Consider the following 17,993-nt stretch of genomic DNA (forward strand, 5'->3'; position numbering starts at 1 on the left):
CGCCCACTTCCTCGCACTCTGTCTGCCGTGATGCCCCGGTCCCTGGGCCGCGAGGGTCCCTCTGCACCTCCGGCCCTCTGTCCATCAGTCGCGGGGGGCGGCTGCGGCTCCCCAGGCCGCAGGGCGCCTTTTCCTGCACGTTCCCGCCCCAGACCCGGCCGGGAGCCCCGTGCAGCACCGCCCACCTGGCCACCGCCGCAGCCCGCGCCCACGGCCCGCCAGAGCTGCCGCAAGCCAGCGGGCCCTCCCGGGGGTGGGGTTTCGGCCCCCCACCCCTTTCCGCCTTTGTTGCAGCGCCCCCCGGACACCCCCTCTCTGTCTCTGCCTCTGCCTCCGCGTCCGGGGGGCCTGAGGAGAGAGGGGTGCGGGCGGCGCCAGGACGCACGCGGGCTCCCCAGAGCGAGGGGCGGGGAGGACCGAGCAGAGCCGCGAGCCGCGGGGGCCGCTGCTGCAGAAGGGGAGGAGAAGGGGGAGGAGCTGGGGGGCAGGCAGTCGGGGAAGGAGGGGTCTTAAGGGGCGGCGAGCGCAGGTCGGATTTCCTCGGAGGCTGCCGAGCCGCGGAGCTCCCACCTTCCCTCAGAGCTCGCTGCGGCCGCCCTGCCCCGCGCCTTCCGGACACCCGGACGGGACCATGGTGAGAGCTGGGCGCGCGGCGCTGGGCGCGGTGGCCCGACCCCTCCGGGCGGCCGAGGGTGACCGGGCGGAGGGGGCGAGTCTGCGGGACCCGGAGAAGTTTCCAGGGTGGGCGCGGGGCCCGGCGCCTTCATTCTCGCTCTTCTCTCTTCCGCAGATGTGGACACGTTGGCTCGCGCTCGCGCTGGTGGCGGTCGCCTGGGTCCACGCCGAGGTAGGTGAGCGGGCCACTTGGGTGTGCGCGCCGGACGGGCGGGGAGTGCGTCCTGGGGATGTTCTCCCGGGGTGGGACCGGGAGTTTCCAGGCGTGGGGTGAGGGGGCGCTCGGAGCAGAAATACTACTTGCGAAACTTAAACCTCCAAATCGGGAAAAGTAGTTTGGGCCATAAGCGGGAGCCCCGCCGCGGCTAATATGGAGGGAGGGTGAGGAGGGGGAAAGAGGACGAGCCGGGCGGATTGGGACGGAGGCGGCGACAAGAGCGGCAGCTGAGTTCAAAAAGGCGCCTTTGAGTTCTTTCCTTTACTTAAGAGGAAATTAAGAATAGTTGGGGGCTTTTTCCTTCCAAGGCTGACTCCTCGGGGAAAGGCGGGGGGAGATTCTTCCTTTAGGGCGGAATGCTTTTTTCTTTTTTTATAAAGTATAATTATGATTCTCAACATTTTTTTTTCTTTCTTTGTAAAGTGCCCTCGGATTTTGTGGTAGTATCAGGGCCATATAACAGCCTTTTAAAATCGCAATTTTCCCTTAATCCAGCGTTGCGCAAGTGTAAGAGATCCGTTGCTCTGCTCTTTGGGGGCTCCGCGTTTCCAGTCAAAGTATTTCAGCGCTTTTTTGGTAATGTTTTCCTTTCAACTCCAGTGACCTTCCTGAGACAGTACAAACAAACCAACAAACCCTTCGCTCACAAGCCCCTCCATTAACTCAAAGGTTTATGGACAGAAAATAAACAGTTCCAAATTCCCTGGGCTCTAGTCTCCAGAAGAGTGAGGTCAGAAACCAAACATTTGATAATTATGGCAGGAAATGTGGAAGGAATTAAAAAGCATGAGGGAGAAGAAATGGAATGTACATTACAAAAGAAGTAGCTCCCTGGTGGGTGGTTATTCTCCCTCTTTGAATTTTTTTCTTCATATAACAGTTTAGCCCCACCCTTTGCATCACAGCTTGTCTCTGGCCAGAAAAAATTCATAAAAGCATGCAAGGTCTTCATGAGTTAGGAAAAAAATACACATATATTACTCTCAATTCAAACATAAACTCTCAATTCACTATGTTATTGGTTGCCCTGGAAACACAAGCTAACAATGAAATTTTAAAAATAGCTAATATTCACTGGATATCTACTTTGAGTTGTAATGAAACCCCATTTTAATGATGGGGAAACTGAGTCAGGTTATGTAATTTATCCAGTGCCCTAAGCTGTTAAGTGGTAGGGATAGGGGTCTGAACCCAACAGTCTGGCATCATACCCCAGGCTCTTAACCACTGTCCCACAGAAGGAGTTCACATTTGGTGCACTTCTTACATAGCAGACATTGGACTGCATGTGTTTTTTCTTTTAAATCTTCCCCAACCTTATGAAGTCAGTTTTATTATCCCCATTTTACAGAGGAGGAAACAGGTTTAGGAGATTAGATAACCTGACCAAGGTCACACAGCTAGTTAGTCCTGTAGAAGGATCTGAATCCAGCTCCTTCAATGTTTGGGGCCCATCTTGAACTCCAGATCTGCTTCTCATGCATTTTGTTTCCTTGGGTTTGAATTTGAGGGAGGATCTGTCTTCACTGGCTGATTTAGCCCTGTCTAAGAAATACCCTTCCATCCTTGCTGTGGCCCTCAAAAGGCAGCTGCAGTGCAATGATGGATGAGGTGAATCCCTGATTGGTTTTACGGCAGGTTTAGGAATTGCCAGCTAGTGTGTGAAATCACTCGTGAACTGGAATGCAGATGTGAGGTATGAGAGGCTGTTGGTTTCCGCACCAGGAGACTGAAGGCTGAAGGCTGTGTGACCCAATGTCCAGGATCTATTCTAGGCAGCCTGCACTACACCCCTCCCCCCTACCAGCATTGTAGGGAAAAGTTTTGCTCTCATAGGAAGCTCCCCCAGCAGCAATTTCCTGCTTCGGGTAGAAGAGCAGAGAGTTCTCCCACTAAATTCCCAGACAAAATCAAGAGGTGCCGAGGCATGAAAACAGGGAGTTAGTGCAGAAAGTGGTCGAACTCAGGGTACCTGAGGAGTAAGGAGGAGTAGGTATGATCCTGGTTACATTTCATGGCTCCAGATTATTAAGGATTATCTTTTTTTTTTTAAGATTTTATTTATTTATTTGAAAGAGGGGGGAGAGTAAGCGGAAGGGAGAGGGAGAGAAAATCTGAAACAGACCCCGCACTAAGTGCAGAGCCTGACGTGGGGCTCAATCCCACCACCACGAGATCATGACCTGAGCTGAAACTAAGAGTTGGACACTTAACCAGCTAAGCGACCTAGGTGCCCCAAGAATTATCTTTTAATCAATCCATTCTCTTGATGTCTGGCCTGAGTAACACATGGCAAGTTTTTAATCCCTGGTTAATAATAATATACTTTTAATTATTAATGAAAAGGTAAATTAACCCTACCAATTTGTATATTAAGTCTTTTATCTTATAATTGTGCTGGCAATAATATTTTTTTCCTTGCTAGGTATATGAACATACAGCAAACAGTCAAATAATGATATTTACAGGCTTTATTGACATGAATCCACTTTAGTACACTTTAGGGCTAAAGTTGTACAGATATTGTGGATTTATTTATTAAAAAATAAATTTATTTAAAAAAAATAAAGATTTATTTTTAAAAAATAAAATTTAGAAAATAAACTTAGTTTTCTTGGTGCTTTTTTTTTTTTTTTTTTTTTTTATTTATTCGACAGAGATAGAGACAGTCAGCGAGAGAGGGAACACAAGCAGGGGGAGTGGGAGAGGAAGAAGCAGGCTCCCAGCAGAGGAGCCTGATGTGGGGCTCGATCCCAGAATGCCGGGATCACGCCCTGAGCCGAAGGCAGACGCTCAACCGCTGTGCCACCCAGGCGCCCCTTCTTGGTGCTTTTTGGTTTAATACAAGTACACGTATTCAACTCAACATATTTTCTTTTTTTTTTTTTTTTTTTTTTTAAAGATTTTATTTATTTATGTGACAGAGAGACAGCCAGCGAGAGAGGGAACACAGCAGGGGGAGTGGGAGAGGAAGAAGCAGGCTCATAGCGGAAGAGCCTGATGTGGGACTCGATCCCGGATCGCCAGGATCACGCCCTGAGCTGAAGGCAGACGCTTTAACGACTGCGCTACCCAGGCGCCCCAACTCAACATATTTTCTAAAACTATGATTCCCTGACAAATCATGTTGATATTAGAAGGAGCCAAGCCTTTGTGATAGTAGACCTCCAGAATCAGAGGTGTCCCAAGTCTGGGAAAAGGTGGTTGTCATCATTATTAATGCCAGTCTTAAATCCTGTTTGGTTAGATTTGAGAAACTATTAACAAATCTCTTTAAGGAATGTGTTATATTTTGAATGTTTTCCATGGTCTCTTACTCGGCACTACATGCTTTTTTGATTGCTTCCTCTCGTTCTTACTTTGTTTGTCTTTAATACTCTTATCACCAATGTATGGCTTCTGTCAGCCTCCCCCTAAATTCTGCCCCATCCACCTGAGCTCACTCCTAGGCCCCTTTACAGTCTAGGCTTGCGGGGGGGGGGGGGGATGTGGCACAAGTCTGTTGAAGAGCATATGTTAGCATCGGTATGGGTGAGGAATGGGGGGTGGCAGCAGCTTGAGGGAGTGCTTCAACTACTACACAGCTACCCCTTTTCTAGATTCTGTTGGGAGGGGGCTGTGTAGGCTTGTTCATTCTCCTGCACCCATTGCCCTCCCACTGAGAATTACTGCAGTTCAGTGAGAGGTGTGGACGGAGGCTAGGAAAGTTTGACAGTCCAGGCACGAGAGCATGTGCCCTGGAGTCTCAGTAGGTGCATCCGAGTGCACTCTAACATGGCAGGCTGGAGGCGAACCTGTGGCCCAACTGCCTGCTTCTGAAAGACAGCCTTGGCGAGCACCCAGGCACACTTCCGCTCTCCCTTGGTAGTTGTCTCTGCTAGCACTCTGATTGCCAGCATTGCAGGTCTGTAAACTCACCATGGTAAGTCACACGTGCAAGGGACTGATGCACAAATCAGAACACTCACTGCAGTAAGGAAAAATTTGACCCATGAACTGTGAGTGCCTCATTTAAGATAATAGTAACAAAAATAATATTAACTACCCAGAGAGACAACGAGATTATTAGGTCATTGTCCCTCTGAAGCCAGATTTCTCATTTACACCCTGTTAGCAACGCACAAGTTAATCAACCCTAGGGGTTTTATTGGCTGATGTGGGAGCTCCTCTGTATCCTTCAGAATTATTCTAATGGTGGATTCAGGGAGGACCAGAGTCTGACCCACATCCTCTGACTCCTTCTTGGAGCTGCAGCAGAACTAGGATTTTAATATCCATCTTGTACATTAACCACTAAAATAATATCTTGTTTATCCATTGGCAAATAAACTACTTGCTGTGATTCTGAAGATCATTGTTGGGAATTCGAATGTTAAAACATAGCAGGGACTCTGTTGAACAGCCAGAACAGATGGACAAGCACCCTGCACATGAGGCCCTGGCCTCTGAAACTGTCTTTAGAAAGAGGACGTGTTATAATTCCCATAGAAGTCTCTGGATTGGGTGGTGGAAAGCAGGAGTCCGTTCCCAACGTCAGAGGAGCTAGTTGGGGAGGAGCTGTGAGGTGGCGATCAGGGGGCATGGGCTGCGATGGATGTAACGTCCTGGAGAAGAAAGTAAAGTCTTCAAAGTCAGTGAGTCAGAAAGATGTGTTTCTAGGAAAACTGAGAAAGCAAAGGATGAACTGTAAATACCAGTGGTCACACATCATGAATTAAAAACGTCAGTGTCATTTTCGTATTCCTCTTCAAATAACTGGACATCAAGACAAAATTTCTAGCAGGCATAAATAGGACAAATGTAATGACACCAGATATTATAGGACTGAAAAAGAACCTTCCACTTAGATGGATTCATTTTGTAAGCTAGGTGATTAATGTCATGCAAGTCGATGCATAATTTTCTCTAAGGTGCTGTCTTCTGGTGCCTGTGACTTTGGCTTGGGGTGCTTTCTCTCGGAGTCATTACCAGCCTTCTCATCACAGGGCCCATCAAGCAGTATCCCTGCTACGGGCTGAACACGCCCTACACCCAGGGCGGAGTCATGCATGAAGTGCAAGACATGATCTCTGCCTTCAGGTTGCTCACAGTCTAATGATGGGCCAGATGCTTTAAACTGTGGCAGCTGTAATATTGTTTTAACTACATAACGAACAAGTATCTGTACAATTATAATTAGTGCTCTTTCTTTTTACATTAACATACGGCTTCCCTTGATTTTTAAAGTTATTTTTACATTAGTACAATGCGCAAATCCTTAAGGTACAGCTTGCTGAACTGTACACATGGGTACACCCATGTAGCCACCACCCAATCAAGGCTGAGGGAGTCGGTGCAGAAAGCAGGCTGTGAACTCATGGTATGTGGAAACAGTTACAGTGAAAAGAGTGAGGAGTAGATATGATCAGAGTTACATTTTATCACTCATCATTTAATTAGTCCAGTCTCTTCATGTCTGGCCCTAGTAACATTTGGCAAGCTTTTAATTCATGGTTTAACAATAAAACTTTAATAATTAATGAAAAGGTAAATTGACCCTCTCCATATGATAATTGCAATTTGGATATTATTGTAAGCATTTTAACTTGTAGTTAACAGTGCTTATACTAGAAAATTGTTTTTCTTGTTAACTACACAGACCTAAAGCAAACACAGTTAAATACAGTCTTTATTGACATGAATCCATTTTAGCAGACTTTGGATCAGCTTTGGGGGAGCTGACTTGGCTATTTTGCAGATGGATAACCCAGGGCTCAATATAATCTACACTGAGAAACTACAGCAAGGAAAAAAACTCAATTATTTTTGATCACTTTGCCCTGGCCATTATTACTTTTAGAGAGACTGCATAAGATGTCCATTACATTATTTATGATGGTGAAAAACTTAAAATCTACTGCATATCCAACAATAGGGGAAGAGTTAAGGGTTAGCAACAATACGTGCCACTAAAAGTTGTGTTTACAAAAATTTTTAATGTTCTGGCAAATGATTATAGTTTAATTTAAAAAGCAGAACACTCTCCACTCTGCATTATCCTCACAACTGTGTATAGATTTATAGAGAAGTATAACAAAACTCCTTAAAATCCATCTTGAGGATTCTTGTGACCCCTCTCCTTTTTTCAGGAGGAATTTACCCTCCTAATGTATGCTATTCTATTTAAATTTTAAAAAGAGCTATTTTCTGATAAAATATGAAAATGTAATGTGTTCATGAAAAGCTTAGAAAATATAGAAAAGACTAGAGGAAAGAATGAAATTAACCATAATTCCACTACCTAAAGATAAATCAGCCCTTTTTCCCTCCTTTCAGAGAAATTAGCAATCAACAGATGTATGTTTTATTGCTGTAGGCAATAAAAATAAGTATCTCACAACACTTTGTGATAAATGGCCAGCAGTGATGGTACAAATATGGCATGCATGTCACCACTACCCTTTCCCTTACCCATGACAGACATTGCTAATCAATCATAGAATTCTGTTGTCCTGAGTCTGGAGAAGGTTTGAAAATCCTCAGCCATGTTCTGGGTAGCCACTAACAATTAGTTAGTCTGTAGGAGAGATAAAAGATATTTGCCATTCCTTCTGGAAATGTCAATCCAATCTGACAAACATTGGTATATCTTTAAGCAAAATTAAGGTGATTAGAAGGCAGAGTTCAGAACTATGTGAAACAAAGAAAACATGGGGTATTAGTTATTAGGTGGTGTGACTAGGGTAGCAAATAGATGAAAAAAAAAAAAAAAACAGCATTTTAGTCCTGGCCCAAGCTTTTAACTTCTTTAGACAAATTGGAACACCTTAAAGGGAGCCAAACCCTCTAATGTTGGCCATCAACAAGAATATGATAATGAGAATTTTCTTGGCTGTTCTGATGCAGTAAACAGTTGTTCTTGCTAAGGCTCTACGAGCTGCTGCTGTCATAGATAACAGCTCCTACATTAGCAGCCATCTGGCAATAACTTGCTAATAGAAAGCTCTTTGGGTAGTTGGAGTACAAAATATATCCTATAAATCTGCATTTTCTGCTGTGGTTGGAGGATTTCCATGAAATCTCTTCACAGACTTTTTATGTGCTCATTTGGAAGCCATCACCAATAAGCTATTCCCAGGATTAAGTCTGAATTTATGACCCTTAAAATGTTCCCTGAATAATCCCGGACTCTATTTTTGACCAGCTTAACTGTTGCCAAAACAAGTTATGTGACACATGGCAAAAGCCATGACATGTTGCAGGCACTGATTTATATGTGTGTGTGTCATGGGATATTGGCTTGAATTTATATAAGGAAACTGCCTCTTTGTCGTTACTTTTTATCTTGTTCAAGACTTAAAATTTTTGTGTCTGAGGCAAAATTTGTCTTTTCCCCACAGTCTTTGATTCTATCGTCCAGTGATAGTAAATGAGTGTAATTTATTGATCTACAGAAGGGCCAAGCATTATGCCAGTCCCTTCGCCCATATGCTGCTGTGGAGAATAGTGTGGAACTAAAAGGCATTACCTTGTAGGTCCCTATTCTGAAGGAGTTGCTGTTACCATAGCTCCAGTACTGCTCAAACGGACCTGGTCAAATTTAGGGGGCCAGATTTATGGCTTTCACAGAAATTACCACCCCGTTCCTCACCTCTGGCCGCTGGTCCGGAAAACCCTGAAATGCAGCAGTGGGATGGACACTTTTCAGAACTTAAGAGGCTCTGCTTGAGTTGCTGGGGCCATTTGCAGCCTGTCACCTTGACTACTTGAACAACCCATCCAGTAGGTGGCAGGTTTCTGTGTGGAAATTGTGTCTGTTCCTGGAGTGCCAACACTTTTCTCTGATTTCCCATATTCGTGTCACTCAGGCCTTCCACGGAGTCCCTTTCTTCATTCTCTTGTTGGCCTATCTGGGTGTTTCCAAGTCTTATCTTTTACAAGATAGGACCCTGCTACAGCACCTTCTCATTAAGAAGGACGTTATAAAATAACGACAGTCCTTGACTTTGAAGTCCTGCTCTGTCCCTTTCTTAAGCCACCTCGTATCTCTGACTTGCAGCTTCAGTTAGGAGCAAGGGCTCTGGGTAATGGGCTGGATTTGAATTCTGCCCTTGTCTAGCTCCGAGACCATGTATAAGTTACTTAACCTCCATGAGCTCACTTTGCTCATCTGTAAAATGGGGATAATGGCTATTTCTCTGCCTTTCTATCCAATTAGATAATGGAAAAGATATCCTCTACTCATGGAACATAGTCAATACCAAACACCTGCAAGAGATACCATGCCTCTTACCTGAAGCTCCCACTAGGCACTGACAAAGAATGTTTTTGACTCTGTAATGATTTCAGTAAAAGAATTCTCAGTTGACATACTAACATCCACTAGGCATTGTCTATATTTGTGCAACCTGTGTGTTGGCTCAGGTTTCACTGTATTTCGTTTACTGATTTTTTTCTTGAGAGGAAGGATAACATAATGGTTTAGCTCTAGGACCTTGAAGCTAGATTACCTGAATTCAGTACTAGCCCTGTGATCTTGGGGAAGTTACTTAACCTCTCTGGGCCTACGTCCTCATCTATAAAATGGGCTTACTAGAGAGTATTTACTCTAGGTTAGCTGTAAGAATCGAATAAGCTCTTATATGTAAAGCAGGTAGAAGAATGGCTCAGAACATAGAATGCAGTGTTAGCTATTAGGATCATTCTTGTGGTGTCTGTTTATTGGAAGAACTCCAGGACCCTTGGGGTGTGGGTGTGTGCATGCACGCCCATGGCTTGCAGAAAACTCTTCTTGCCTCTTTTACTCTCTCCAGAGATTAAGGATCACCTGCTTTTTAAAAGACAACTAGGATATTTATTTCACTGGATGCTTTGACGCCCAGAATTTTTATCAGAGCCCTTGCTGCTACTGAGCCAGTCTTGCTTCAAAACTTCTAGATAGTGTTTCCTCTGTGAAGCCACAACCCTATCCTTCCTGCAGGAAAAGAATTAGGTACTCATTGAGCACCTCCCATGCACAGGCAGTGGGCTGTGCCAACCAGCATAGGTTCTCCCTAAAGACGAAGTGAGCGAGGGAGAATACCAGAAAGGGAAGAAGAGGGAGAAAAAGCAAAGAAAAGAGGGACTAAGGCTCCTGTAATTTTTCCACATTCAGTTTTTCTTTCTCCTGTGTCCCTCCTTCTTACAAATGGAGGTGGCCACCAGATATCTTGGATTTTTTGTGGGATGGTCATTTTCATATATTCTTACTGCCGTCCCCATGACACACCTGTTAGTGGACTACAAATTCTAAATTTGGGGTTTGGAAAATATGATCAGGCACAGGAATAGAACTCTTTGCTTTCATTGCTAAATACCTACTCTCAAAGACAGGGTAGGGGAGTATTCCTGGAGCAGACTGCGATTTGTCCCTTCGGGAACCAAGGCAACGCTCTAGGTGTTTTGCACACAAACCTCGAGTCCTCTGCTGGGCACTGCTGTGTCTGGCAGCCAGCCCTGACCACAGCCTCACGTGGCTGCTGATCCCAAGCCCCAGAGCTGGGTCTTCATTGCTCCCCGTGTTGCTCTTTCCTCTGCATCTCTCCCTTCTACCTTGTCTCCCTTTTCTTTCTCATCTTGCTCCAACACCGTTACAGAGAGGTCATCCTGGAGGGTTCGGGCTGCCTCAGGAGCTGCCAAAACATCCCCAGATCAGCAGGGTCACATTTTACTCAGAGACAAAGCTGCATGAAGTTTTCGTGCAGTATTTTGCTTCACCCATCTGGGACAAAGTGAAGTTTCACAAAGGCACAAAGTTAACTCAAGGGACAAAAGTAAGAAGTATCACAACCCTGTTCTCTGTGAGGCGCTAAGTTGGTGCTAGTGACTAAGACACAGACCCTGCTGCCAAGGAGCCTGCAGTCCAGTGGGGGAGACAGACAGGGACAGAGGCTCAGAGTGAACCAGGGTGGTAAGTGCCAGAATGGGCCTGAGAACTTAACCCAGCCCCGGGGGCTCTGGGAGGCCTCCCCCAGCTGCACCCTGAAAAATGAGTGGTGGTTCGCCAGACAACAGCGGGAGGGAAAGAGCCTTGTCTTATTTAATTCTCACAACCTGATAAGTTACTATAATCTTCATGTCTTCGTCAATGAAGAAACCGTAGCTCAGCGAATTCAGTTACTTACTCAAAATCAGCCACTAGTAAAGAGTAAAATCAGGATACAAATCCAGACGCCAGCTCTCAAAGCAGTTGCTCTGTGGGCTAGGCCCATTGTGTCTTATTTTTGAAAGTGACTCTGAAAACACACGAAAAACATTTTTTTGTTTGGTAACATGGACACAATAAAAACAAACAAACAAAACCCCAAACCAAAAACCCGTACAGGCCTCTTGGTGTTTTGTCGGCACAAGTGTCGGGATCCACACTTCTGTGGACCACACAGGTAGGGGTATGACCCTCACTTGGTTCAGGTTCAGCGGCTTCTCTAACATTAGAGCACCTGCCGTATTGTGTTCAGTGATTCAGGGGATGTTTTAAGGCGGTGTCTTTGTCCTTCAGATGCATTCACAGCTGTCCCACATTGAATAGGACCAAGTTGTGAGACAGCTCTCCAGCTCCGGCTGAGCCGCTGTGGGTATGGTTGTTCGCCACCAGAGCAGCTGGCCAACGAGGAGAATGGGACTGACTCCATCCTGCGCTCTGTGCGCCCTGGCTTAGAGCTTGTCTGTCCCCCGGAGGAGGGGGTACCTCCTTTCTAGCTGATATGCAGAGCTCCCCAAACCCAACATTTTCTCTTAGATGTGTGATGCTTATTGGACCATGGAGGCCATTTCTCCATCTGTACATTTTATAAATCGATATCAGTAGTCTTTTTTTTTTTTTTAAAGATTTTATTTATTTATTCGACAGAGATAGAGACAGCCAGCGAGAGAGGGAACACAAGCAGGGGGAGTGGGAGAGAAAGAAGCAGGCTCATAGCGGAAGAGCCTGATGTGGGGCTCGATCCCGTAACGCCGGGATCACGCCCTGAGCCGAAGGCAGACGCTTAACCGCTGTGCCACCCAGGCGCCCCGATATCAGTAGTCTTAAACAAAATTTTTGTAACAGGCCTCCATCCAAAGCCAGTTCTGTATTTTTGTGGGTTTTCCTCATGGATTTAGCTAAGATGATACAAATGGAAAAATTTTCAAAATCTGTTCTTTTGTACCCACAAATGTGCTCCTTTGGGCTGCTGCCCCAACTCCGTCTAGTTTGGGAACTGTGATTCCCCAGGAACTAGGAGAAACGTTCCCAGCTCCTTTCTGATTGCTGGATTAGCACAGCTTCCCTGAGCCCACAGTTGAACTCCAGCCCCGAGGAAGAAATGTCTTAGACTGAGTGAACTCCCAGCCTGGAGCCTGTCAGAGGCCATGTCATGTGTTTGCATTAGCTGAACAAAAAGCAAGCAGGCTTTCCGGCCCCGCTCCCCCTCCTCCCGCACCCCCCTCTGGAGGGGCCGGTTAAAGTCTAGACAGTGTCTGCTTGGCACCGCGCCTTTTTAGCACGATCCGCGCAGTTCTGTAGCTCTGACTTGGGTTGCCTCTCCTCGCTCACTTCCCCAGTTTTCTTAGTCTGCCTCACACTATTTCGGGGGGGTGGGGGTGGGAAGGGCCCGCACCGCACACATTAGCAGGAGGTGAGTGAATTTATGAGACTGTCAGGTTTCAGCCGTCTTGAGACGTTCGGAGTTGCGGAAATGCCAGCAGCGCTGGCTGAAGCTGTGGCTGGGCTTCCAGAGATTCCTGATGTGAGCTGGCTTCAGACAAGCCTCCTCTTACTGGCCGGAGATGGGCTGGAATGAACGACTCACGCCAGACCGTGGCACCCAGGTCAGGAGCCTTGTGCCTTCGGCTGGTAGTATGAACTTGGGCAAGTCACCGGACCCCTTATCTGCAAAATATGGGGGTTGGAGCAGGGGAGCTCTAGAACCGCACCCACAGATCCTATCCATAGGAAAGGAGGCAGACATTTTAGGTTGGATTGTCAAAATATTCTTAATGGAGTTAAGATATTTGATTAGCTCTTGTCTTAACTGATGGCCCAAGGGGGAGCAGTTTGAAAAGAGAAGCTGGCCCAGGAATGGGAAAAAAAGAGTGACTAAAAGCAGTAGGCCTTTTGTGTCTCTTACTTCCTCCTGCATGTGCCGAGCGCAACATAAATAGTACAGCATGTGGCACCCGAACAGTCTGCATGCCCAGGAATCCCAAATGCTGTTTACTCTATAGAAAGGAATCACTTGATTTTCCACTTCAGAAACCAGCTGCTCAACAACACTGGGCAAGAAATGAAGGATGCTGGGCGTCCTTGAGGTTGAGCAAAGAATTTTTTAAAAAGGAAAACAACTCAGAATTCTAAAGTGTGCAACTTGAGCTTTTACTGAACTTATTTAAAAAAAAAAAACAAAAAACAGGGGCGCCTGGGTGGCACAGCGGTTAAGCGTCTGCCTTCGGCTCAGGGCGTGATCCCGGCGTTGTGGGATCGAGCCCCACGTCAGGCTCCTCTGCTATGAACCTGCTTCTTCCTCTCCCACTCCCCCTGCTTGTGTTCCCTCTCTCGCTGGCTGTCTCTATCTCTGTCGAATAAATAAATAAATAAAATCTTTAAAAAAAAAAAAAACTTTCTTCTGACCTTTGTAAAAGTTCTTTTAAAAATAATGATGCAGGGGTGCCTGGGTAGCGCAGTTGTTAAGCGTCTGCCTTCGGCTCAGGGCGTGATCCCGGCATTCCGGAATCCAGTCCCACATCAGGCTCCTCCGCTGGGAGCCTGCTTCTTCCTCTCCCACTTCCCTGCTGTGTTCCCTCTCTCGCTGGCTGTCTCTGTCACATAAATAAATAAAATCTTTAAAAATAATAATAATGATGCAGTATTAAAATGGCTTACAAAAATAGTTGTCTGGAAATGCCGTGTGGACCCTAATTTTGTTTTCTGGAATGCATCTTGCCTTCTCATCATGCCACCTGGCCCGGGACCAGGATCCTGGGTTTCCTGAACAGATATTGATGAAGTGGCTGCCCTAGTCCCCATGCCTGTCTCCAAATTAGTTCAGTGCTGTTAACAGCTGAGGCCTTGACCTTGACCTCTTTGGCCTTGACCTCAGCAGGTAAATCAAGTGACCTGCGAGGGTGAACTCAGTAAGGAAACAGAGGCCAACACAGATGTTTTAGTCCTACTTAAAGGCTTGGTACCTTAACTGCACTCCCAATCCTAAATCCTGCTAGATAAGCCCACTGTGCTACATTATTGGTCCTGCGTGGGGGGCCAGCCCAATGTGGCCCGTGGCTTTCCTAATACATCTACTTGTACAGTGTCAGAATCAAATTAAAATTGGCTGTGCTCCAGAATAGACTATACACAGACACACACGTAAATTTCACTACTTAATTAATTTAATTGGCATTACTTAACTGAGTTAGATTTCACTACTTAGAGAATAGGGCTGTCGACCTGTAGCTCAGATATACTTCCCTCACAAAAAGAACCCCAAATTCCTATTGGAATTTACGAAGAGAAGCATGTATGTTATTAAATTTCCCTTAATGTGACTCTTTTAATTCAGTTTAGTATTTGACCTCCATTATACTGCCCTGATTCCTTTCTGAACCAAGGCACATAGAAAATAGTGATGAGGAGGGCTTATTTTTGTGGGTGGGAAATCTGCTTGTTAATGAACATTAATGTAATCAATGAGCATTATTCATTTGTTCATTCATTCATTTCCTACCTCATTCCAAAAATAAGAGGTATATAGCGTTTTTCCTTTCAAATCCCATAGCTCACAAGTCTGGCTAGCTTCTGTTAGTGTTAGGCTAACTATTTTCAGTTATGGAGAAGGACCCAAGTGGACCCACTTGTGGCATATTTGCAACAGAGAAAAATAAAGTAGATAAAGAACTCAACGACAGTCAGAAAAATTTCTGGTGACTCTCACGGGGCTATCTGGCCATCTAAAGCCTAGTAAGAAAGTGATGAATGTGTTGCAGCTAAAAGCTATTGAACTGAGCAGAGACTCAGACATACCTGAGTTCCCTTCATGGCCAAGGTCCTTACCAGGAGGACCCAGGTAGGGGTTTCTAGGGTGGCCCACCTCAACTCCCAAAAGCCTGCTTTGGGATGCAGGCAGATGGCACAAATGCTCAGAACGCTCAGTTTCGCTCCTCCAAGGGCGGCCTTATCCGCAAGTCTTCACTATATGCTATAATTACGGCGCTATGGTTGCCTGGGGGCAGGCCGAGGTCTGTGTCAGAGCGGGAAATTCAGCTCAGAGTCCTAAGAATTGTTCAGGAATGTGTCCATTTGTGCTTTGCCCCCCCCCCCCCAGTCTTCTGTCCTTGGCATTTTCTTTTTTCTTTCCTTTCTTAGCCTGTGTGGCCTTGGCCTTGCCAACAGCCTCATGCAGAGAAGCAGACTTCCTGGTTTAGCTATTTATTTTCAGGGTAAAGCCTTCCACTTTATGCATTAATTGGTGTCTGCATCATGTTCAACAGAAGCGTAATTTTCTGCATGGCACGAAGCACTGGCTAATGATCAAAAAAAACCCCAGCACAAGGACTCCTCCTTCAGGTGTGAGTTCATTAGGGGTTTCTCAATTCCCTTTCTTGAGGGGACAGGACTAGAAGGGAGAATGGCGTTGGGAAGTGTTTTAAGTAAAGAGGCAAGACACTGAAGTCTTTGCTAAATGTTGGGTATAATAAATTCAGTATTCACTGCAGACTTATTTCTTAATAAATTTCCTAAACTACTTGTGGGCCATAGTCTCTAAAGGACAAGTACCAAGTTAATAGCTTTATCTCCCAGAGATACAACTGGGCAACTGTCTTTGTGTTTTCCTTTGTTTTCTGCAAAAGAACATGGGTAATGAGACTTACTGTAGGGATTATTTCGTAATGTATAAAAATATCAAATCACTATGATGTACACCTGAAACTAATAATATGTGAATTATACTTCAATAAAAAAATTAATTAAAGAAAAAAGCACGTACAATACAACCTGGGTAATAAGAAACTATAAAAGCTGTTTTTTTGTGTGTTTGTCACATGCCCTATGTAGGCATTCCCTTTGCTTAGACAAAAATAAGGAAACCATGAAGCTGTGAAATCCTCTAAGAAGAGCCAATGCTGAGGATTGTTAATCTCACTGTGTTGGTCATTTTACAGCTAAGTCATTGCATTTTCCCACTAATTTCTCTTTACACATTTGATCAAATAGAGGGCTGTTCATTTCCTGCTTATGTTGCATCATTGAATTGCTGGTGGATTAGAGCTAGCCGCAATCTTCCCCAGTGGCTATATTTCAGTTGGTGATTGGGTTATTTTTCTAGGTAATGCTACGATTATTTTGCCCGGTGTAAAATAAATAGCATTGTCATTTAGTAACCATAATGACTCATGTTACAGTAGCCTAGAATGTAAAGAACTCGCCATCCCCCAGTGATCGATAGTTTAACTCCAGGAAAAGTCTTCTTTGCTGAGGTTGGTGAAATGACTCTGTGTGTGTGTGTGTGTGTGTGTGTGTGTGTGTGTGTGTGTGGTGTGTGTTTGTCTTCCAGATAGCTAAGGATTATTATGGGGCAAGGGGAGAGAGAGAGAAGCAGACTCTCCACTGAGTAGGGAGCCCAACGTGGGACTCAATCCCAGATCCCTGGGATCATGACCTGGGCTGAAGGCAGCCACTTAACTGACTGAGCCACCCAGGCACCCCCAATCTGAGGGTTTAGATGTGACAACAGCCATATTCTGAAAGTCACAACATTTAAGAGAGAGGCAGAAAGTGGGGAATTCTGGGGCGCCTGGGTGGCTCAGTTGGTTAAGCGCCTGCCTTCGGCCCAGGTCATGATCCCAGGGTCCTGGGATCTGAGCCCCTTGTCAGGCTCCCTGCTCTGTGGGGAGTCTGCTTCTCCCTCTCCCTCTGCCACTCCCCCTGCTTGTGCTCTCTTTCTCTCTCTCTCAAATAAATAAAATCTTTTTTTAAAAAAAGAAAGGTAATTCTAAGCCTAAAGGTGTTCAAAGCATGTGAACTGCCCCTAAATGGTTCTTGTCTTAGAAATAAGTAAAATAAATGGAAGAAGGAAACTAGTGAAGAGGAGGCCTGAAGGAAGAGTGAGGCAGTGGTGAGAGTGGGAAATTCTCACTCGTCGTTGTAGTGGGGTGAGTAAATGAGGGTGGGGCGATAAAGTGAAGAGTTCCTGGTCTTTATATTAAGTGCAGCTTGAGGAAATACTATGAATGAACACTGCCGCTGTATTTGATTAGGGAAGAAATGTCTGCTTTTGCTAAGTGAACACATGGTCCATAAAGCAAAACTCACAGGAACAAATGATAATGTAAAAGCTATAAATTAAAACAGCACCTGTATATAGTGTGTATAGCAAGGGAGATACTGATATACAGTCCCTTACACGCAGTAAGTGCTCAGTAAACAGTAGCTGCTCTTCTTGTTTTTGCTTGAATTCCAGGGGACAGTGAAACTACAGGGAGAGACATACAGAGCCTAGATCCATGTTTCTCCAACTCTAGTGAGTGATGTTAATCTATGTGCTAGGTCAAAGTGGTTCTTTAGTCGCAGGACTTTTTAGAACTTGACAATGTTCGTGTGCATCATTTATTTTCTTCTCTAGGAAGAGAGTATTATAAGCATTGTTTCCCAGACATCTCACCATAGAGCATCATTTCCAAAAATACTATAAATACTTCAGTGCTGTCTTCCATGGAACGGTTGGGAACAGGGGTCAATTCTGGACAGATTTTCATAAGCAGAGTTTATTTACATCTGACACCAGGTCTTAGCGGGCTTGCTGAACTCACTTCCTAAACTAATGCAGTTTCATTGAGAAGGCATGGGACTTATCTGGACCCCAAGGCCAGTCCGAGGGAAGATCCTTCTGGAAGTGACTCCGTACTGGACCATTGGCATGGCCATGTCCATACCTACCAAGAACTGGCTGAGGTATTTTTTGGTTATCAACTCAAATTACCCAGGAATCTTCTAAAGGTGTTTTCACTTTTCCTATCCGTCCCCAGTCCATGAGCAAGTCCTGTTGGCTCTACTGTCAGAAAATATTACCTCTCCTTTGACTGTTCTCAGCCTCCATCGCCACCACCCTAG

The 17,993-nt window shown here is 45.3% G+C and overlaps 1 protein-coding gene across 1 annotated transcript in view; it reads left to right on the forward strand.

The window, feature by feature from the left end:
- The first annotated feature begins 363 nt into the window (after positions 1–363).
- The window catches only part of FSTL1 (follistatin like 1), a 53,451-nt gene continuing 35,821 nt past the window's right edge, over positions 364–17,993 (forward strand). The window contains exons 1-2 of the mRNA XM_026494357.4: positions 364–634; positions 791–847. Of these exons, the coding sequence (XP_026350142.1) occupies positions 632–634; positions 791–847 (60 nt within the window). The 5' untranslated portion in view covers positions 364–631. The remainder of the gene's footprint in view (positions 635–790; positions 848–17,993) is intronic.

The sequence above is a fragment of the Ursus arctos genome, unplaced genomic scaffold (genome assembly GCF_023065955.2).
Source record: "Ursus arctos isolate Adak ecotype North America unplaced genomic scaffold, UrsArc2.0 scaffold_4, whole genome shotgun sequence".
In the NCBI taxonomy this organism is placed as follows: domain Eukaryota; kingdom Metazoa; phylum Chordata; class Mammalia; order Carnivora; family Ursidae; genus Ursus; species Ursus arctos.